The 7,391-nt window shown below is 37.5% G+C and overlaps 1 protein-coding gene across 1 annotated transcript; it reads left to right on the top strand.

The window, feature by feature from the left end:
* Positions 1-953: 953 nt before the first annotated feature.
* On the top strand, positions 954-1,889 carry LOC129629083 (olfactory receptor 51F1-like). The gene has a single exon (XM_055548866.1). The coding sequence runs from the start codon at positions 954-956 to the stop codon at positions 1,887-1,889; it is 936 nt and encodes a 311-aa protein (XP_055404841.1).
* Positions 1,890-7,391: the final 5,502 nt, after the last annotated feature.

Below are 7,391 nucleotides of genomic sequence, written 5' to 3'. Positions count from 1 at the left end.
AATATGAACCTTAGTTTTAATGAAAGCAAACTTATCAACAATATGTTTTTAAACCTACTTTTTTGCTTATGTTATTTTCTTTCTTTTATTTTTGGCCATACTGAGTGGCCTGTGGGATCTTAGTTCACCAGCCAGGGATCTGAGGATCAAACCCCAATCCCCCTGCATTGGAAGCATGAAATCTTAACCATTGGACCGCCAGGGAAGTCCCACTTATCTCATTTTCAGTTGAGAAAATTGCCATATTGGAGATACGTGAGAATTATAAATAATTTATTATTAGCTTATGTAAAATTATAATTCTATTATTATATAAATAAAATATTTAAATATAAAATAATAATGTGCGATTTAATACAATTACTTTTCATTTGTCAATAATTTCAAGTTATGTTAATGTTCTGCAAAACATCAAGTATCAAAAAATGCATAAAAACATGTACATAATGATGTGCATTTCTCATTTTCTTTTGGACTCCAATGTGGTTTGACACAGCTCTGGTTCAGAATTTTGATGTTCTGTTTGTCATGGATATTTTTGCATTGGTTTTGACTTTTTTAAATATTGCATAAAAATGTTATCTATCCAATTTCTGTGAGTTGTTGTTTTTAGCACCATCCTTATATTCCATTCCCAAGGCAAATGTCTTACTTGCCTCACCCTAGTTTCAGCCCTGCTGTTCACAGCATATGCTAAGTATGACAGAGTAGGAAAAATGAGAGGTTTGAATCACAGTTGTCTTTTACTTGTTTAATGTGTTAATTTAATCTAGCTGAAATTTATCTGTAAAATAAAGATGATAGATAAAAGCTACCTCTAACTCTGTAGGGACTACATGAGGTATAATAATTAGAACAATTATCAGAATATCTGGCAGACAGTAGTTTTGACTCAATGAAATGTATCATTGCAGGAACTAAGTGAAGGAGAATACCGTTTCACTCAGGCCACCATGCTGTCGATTGGTAATTCCACTTCCCCAACTTTCTTCTTGACTGGAGTTCCAGGGCTAGAAGCTTTTCACATCTGGTTTTCTATCCCCTTTTGCTGCCTTTGTGTGATTGCCCTTTTGGGGAATAGCACCATCCTGTATGTAGTGATCACAAACTCCAGCCTCCATGAGCCCATGTTCTACTTCCTCTCCATGCTCTCTACCACCGACATTGGCATCACTATTTCCTCTCTTCCCACAACACTTGGTGTCCTCTGGTTCAATGCCAGGGTCATCAGCCTGGATGCTTGCATTCTGCAGATGTTCTTTCTGCATGGATTCACCCTCATGGAATCTTCTGTGCTTTTGGCCATGGCTTTTGACCGCTTTGTTGCCATCCGCAACCCCCTAAGATATGCTATGATTCTAACCAACTCTAGAATCATCAAAGCTGGTATGGTAATTTTTGTACGAATGCTGGTCAACCTGATGCCCTTGCTCCTGCTCCTTAAGAGGGTGTCCTTCTGTGGTCCTAAGGTGCTTTCTCACTCCTATTGCTACCACCCTGATGTGATTAAGTGTTCTTGCTCAAGTATCAAGGTCAACAGTATCTGTGGTTTAGTTGCTCTCATTCTGACCTCAGGTATAGATATTCCCTGCATTTTCCTCTCCTACATGCTGATCATCAAGTCCATCCTTAGAATCGCCTCCCCAGAGGAAAGGCAAAAGGCTTTTGGCACTTGCATCTCTCACATTGGTGCTGTTGCCATCTTCTACATCCCCTGGGTCATCTTGGCTTTGGTACATCGGTTTGGGCATAGTGCTCCTCCATATGTCCATACACTGATGTCAAATCTCCATTTTCTATTTCCCCCAGTGCTAAACCCTATTATATACAGTGTGAAGAACAGACAAATCCATAAAGCTTTCTACAGGCTATTTCCAAACACAGAGTAGCAAGTCTGATCATGCAATGTCCTAGATAGAAATAACCTTACTTTCTTCCTCCCTTCCTTCAACATTTTATTGTGAGTAACATTACACTTTTCCTTAGTGGCGGTAATACAAGTTTATATAAGAAACATCCTTGTCCTCTATAGTCTAGTTTACATAGTCTAGTGTCAAGGACATAAAGTTAAATATATATAATAATGGCAGTGAATAGGAGTGTTACCATAGAATTATATCCAGAAGGCTATATGAAGAAAATATCTAGATCAAATTGCAGATTCAAAGAATTGTTTGAAGAGCTAACTACTTGAACTAAGAATAATATGTAACATGTAAAAACGTAAGGATCTTCCAGGCGCAGGGCACAGGTCTCTGAAGTCAATGAAATATGACATAGCCTGATATACCAAGGATTGTACATGGTTACTATAGCTGGAGTAAGGGATGTGTGAGATGGTGAAAGGAGTAGAGAGGTTATATGTGAGGTTATAAAATAACTTTTGTGCCTGGTAAAGTGACAGTATGAAAGCTTGAAGAACAATCAACTGGAATTAGAAGTTTTATTAGATTCTCTTATAAAAAACATCCATGATTCCCTGGAAAAAAAAATTCTCTTTATTCTTCTGATTTGAGGGAATCTAAGAAATGTTAATCTTCAATCCCCTAATGTCATATAAATGTATTTTTTGTCCTGGTTTAAATATAGGGATTCTATAGTTCTGGTATTATGATCTACTATTGCTGAACTTGAATTCTAAACTTTCTTGCACCAGCTCTAATTCTTAAGTACTCAAGGGTAGATAATGAAGATTACAAGACTCTAAGAGGGAAGATCCCGTGGAGAAGCTAATGACAACTCACTCCAGTATTCTAGCCTGGGAAATCCCATGGGCTTTGGAATCTGGTGTACTACACTCCATGGGATCACAAAGAGTTAGACATGACTGAGCAACTGACACACAAAGAAAAGACAGAAATGGTAGTAAAATTTAGTGCTTTCCTGTCTCTTCTGACAATATCATTTCCAAATGCATCCCCTTTCAGTTCAGTTCAGTTGTTTAGTCATGTCCGACTCTTTGCGATCCCATGAACCGCAGCACGCCAGGCCTCCCTGTCCATCCCCAACTCCCGGAGTCCACCCAAACCTGTATTCATCGTGTCGGTGATGCCATCCAACCATATCATCCTCTGTCGTCCCCTTCTCCTCTTGCCCTCAATCTTTCCCAGCATCAGGGTCTTTTCAATTGAGTTAGCTCTCTGCATCAGGTGGCCAAAGTATTGGAGTTTCAGCTTCAACATCAGTCCCTCCAATGAATACCCAGGACTGATCTCCTTTAGGATGGACTGGTTGGATCTCCTTGCAGTCCAAGGGACTCACAAGGGTCTTTTCCAACACCACAGTTCAAAAGCACATCTCTTTTATTACCTCACAAAAATCTTCTGACATAATATTAGCTTGCCAGGCTCCTCTGTCCATGGAATTCTCCAGGCAAGAATACTGGAGTGGGTAAGCATTCTCTTCTCCAGAGGAATTTTCCTGACCCAGGGATTGAACTCATCTCCTGCACTGCAGGCAGATTCTTTACCATTTGAGACGCTAGGCAAGCCCCAAGACATATGAAAGAAGGATCAGAATTGGGTAAAGAGTATGAAATAATGCACTGAAGGAAAGATATTTTGTGCCTTATTTCATATCTTGTAGAAACATTTACATCTTAAGGTGACTGGATTTAGGAGTTTAATAGCATTTCTGAGCTTTTTGTAAACAGTATTAATTGTTTCCTTTGTTATTTTCCCCTGAAAGTTAGTAAAACGGAACAAACAATGGTAGAAAAATGATGTTAGTAAAGTTGTAATATTAATTATGTACATACAATTGTGCCTCTGTTACCACCTTGTAGCTTCTATTATGTCTTACCTCACTTCCACCCTCCACAAATAAAGTCTTACACTTTTGTTTGTTTTTCTTCTGTTATAAAGTATTTATATATTCCTCTTCTTGCCATTTTCTTCTCCAACAAATGAAAAAGAGAGATAAAGCTAAAACTGGGCTTAGAGAGAAATTTTAGTAGAAAATGAGTGTTTGTTACTTAGTCACTGTCATGTCTGACTCTTTTGCAACCCCATGGCCTTTATAGCCCACTAGGCTCCTCAGTCCATGGGATTTCCCAGCCAAGGACACTGCAGTGGGTTGCCATTTCCTTCGCCAGGGGATCTTCCTGACCCAGGGATCAAACCTGCATCTCCTGCATTGGTAGACGGATTCTTTACCACTCAGATCAGATCAGATCAGATGCTCAGTTGTGTCCGACTTTTGCGACCCCATGAATTGCAGCACGCCAGGCCTCCCTGTCCATCACCAACTCCCAGAGTTCACTGAGACTCACGTCCATCAAGTCAGTGATGCCATCCAGCCATCTCATCCTCTGTTGTCCCCTTCTCCTCTTGCCCCGAACCTCTCCCAGCATCAGAGTCTTTTCCAGTGAGTCACTCTTCGTATGAGGTGGCCAAAGTATTGGAGTTTCAGCTTTAGCATCATTCTTTCCAAAGAAATCCCAGGGCTGACCTCCTTCAGAATGGACTGGTTGGATCTCCTTGCAGTCCAAGAGACTCTCAAGAGTCTTCTCCAACACCACAGTTCAAAAGCATCAATTCTTCAGCGCTCAGCCTTCTTCACAGTCCAATTCTCACATCCGTACATGACCACAGGAAAAACCATAGCCTTGACTAGACGAACCTTTGTTGGTAAAGTAATGTATTTGCTTTTGAATATGCTATCTAGGTTGGTCATAACTTTCCTTCCAAGGAGTAAGCGTCTTTTAATTTCATGGCTGCAGTCACCATCTGCAGTGATTTTGGGGCCCAGAAAAATAAAGTCTGACACTGTTTCCACTGTTTCCCCATCTATTTCCCATGAAGTGATGGGACAGGATGCCATGATCTTCGTTTTCTGAATGTTGAGCTTTAAGCCAACTTTTTCACTCTCCATTTTCACTTTCATCAAGAGGTTTTTTAGTTCCTCTTCACTTTCTGCCATAAGGGTGGTGTCATCTGCATATCTGAGGTTATTGATATTTCTCCCAGCAATCTTGATTTCAGCTTGTGCTTCTTCCAGCCCAGCATTTCTCATGATGTACTCTGCATAGAAGTTAAATAAGCAGGGTGACAATATACAGCCTTGACGTACTCCTTTTCCTATTTGGAACCAGTCTGTTGTTCCATGTCCAGTTCTAACTGTTGCTTCCTGACCTGCATACAAATTTCTCAAGAGGCAGATCAGGTGGACTGGTATTCCCATCTCTTTCAGAATTTCCCACAGTTTATTGTGATCCACACAGTCAAAGGCTTTGGCATAGTCAATAAAGCAGAAATAGATGTTTTTCTGGAACTCTCTTGGAAGCCCCAAAAATGAGTCTAATAGGAAATAAAAGAAACTCTGAAAACAAGTTTGTTAAGTATTTAGCTCCAGAATTTAGAAAAATAAGTAAACAACACATCTTCCCCTCCCCCAGAAAAAAAAAAAGAACAGAATATGAAATAAAGTAATAAATGTTAGTGGCAAAAAGATTTGTTTAAAAACTATTAACTAATAAATAAGATTAAAAAGACAAAAGTTAACTCATTAGAATGACTAGTAAACTTGACTGGAAAGAATGATCAATTATAGTTGAGGAAAAGCATAAAAAATCAAAATTAGGAATGAAGAAATGACATCATTACTAATCCAACAGACACTTTTGAAGATGTAAAAGAAAACAATTTTTAAAACCTGGGTACCAATTTTTTGAAAATTCAGATAAGATGTGAAAATATCTAAAAAGCACAGTTGTGAATAGTAATAAAAGAGAAAAAAGGCTCGATAATCCCATAATTATCAAATACATTATATTCATATGTACAAATCAACACAAAGACATAAAAGTAGAAGGGAAGAAAGATAGAAGGACAAAATGAAGAAAGAAATGGAGGGAGAGAGAAAAAAGAAGGAAGATAAGGACAGTAGGAAGGGAGACAGACAGAAAGAAAACACAGAACAATTTGCTTTAATTTCCAAACTATAGGCTCCAACTACACAAACTCTTTGAGAGAACGGGAAAATAAGGAACACTTCCTAATGAGTTTTATAATACCAATTTTATTCAACACCACAAAGAAGAACCCAGCCAATCCAGGCACCCAAAGGGAAGTAACAACACACACAGAATAAATGGAAAGGAAAGAAGAAAAGTAAATACTATTATTTATTGAAAGCCTTATAGATTAAGTAGAAGACTGAAATGAATCAACAAATAAGATTTATGGTATGTCACCACAGAAAGAATATTTTTCATCTTCTCCACCAACAACCATAAGAGTAGATTTAAAGGATTACTATTTAAAATACATGAAAAACCACATACTTAAGAATAAATTCCACAAAGGTATAAAACGCTTCTATTCTGAAAACTATAAAACAGCATTGAAACTAAAGAAACCAAGTAAATGGAGGTATAAATCATTTTCATGGACTGAATGATTCAGTAAAGTATTGTGAAACATTCTCCCTGAGATTGTTCAGTGTAATCCCACTGAAACCTCAGAATTTCTGTGTAGATTGGTGTGTGTGTGTGTGTATTAACTAGTTATTCTAACGTTCACAATAATTTTTTAGAAATAAAGTTGTTTTACTCTATTCAATCACAGAACTGTTAAAAACTACAATAATTATGACAATGTGATTTTTTCCCAGAATTAGACAAATGGAGTATTAAAGCAGAAAAGAATCCAAAACTTATACACTACATATATGGACACTCTATATGGAACCATATAGCAGTGGAGAAAAGATGGGTCTCTTCAATGAAAGTTGCTAGGTTAATTTTATATTCCTATAAAGAAAATAAGCATCACCTCCACCTCATACTTTAAACAAAAATCTCTTCCAAATAAATTATAGATGTAAATGAAACAGTAAAATAATAAAGTTCCTATAGATAACACTGTGAAGTATATTTAAGTTGTTGGAATATAAACCACTATTTCTTTAACATATAAGGCACTAAATATAAAGAAAAAAGTTTACTCTAAATTAAAATGGGAAATTCCATCCATCAAAACATACTTTCAAGAAAATGAATATTAAGAAAAGAATATGTAACTAACTCGATAAAATTGATAAGAAAAATCAAACAAGCCAATAGAAAAATGGAGAAAAGTTTGGAATGAACACTTCATAAGAAACTAGATAAAAAGTGCTTTGGGGGATGTTTTACATTTTCTTTTATTGGAGGATAATTGCTTTACAATGTTGTACTACTTTTGGCTGTTCAATGAAGTGAATCAGTTATATGTCTACTTATATCCCTTCCCTCTTGGACCTCTCTCCCAGCACCCCTCCCCCATTCCACCCATCTGGGTCATCAGAGAACACCAAGCTGAGCTCCTTGTGCTGTACAGCAGCTTCACACTCGCTATCTATTTTACGCACCATAGTGTATATATGTTGATCCATCGCTCCCAATTCTTCTC

This window comes from Bubalus kerabau, chromosome 15 (genome assembly GCF_029407905.1).
Source record: "Bubalus kerabau isolate K-KA32 ecotype Philippines breed swamp buffalo chromosome 15, PCC_UOA_SB_1v2, whole genome shotgun sequence".
NCBI lineage: Eukaryota > Metazoa > Chordata > Mammalia > Artiodactyla > Bovidae > Bubalus > Bubalus kerabau.
The sequence above is the reverse complement of the archived record's forward strand: the minus strand, read 5'-3'. Positions and strand labels throughout refer to the sequence as shown.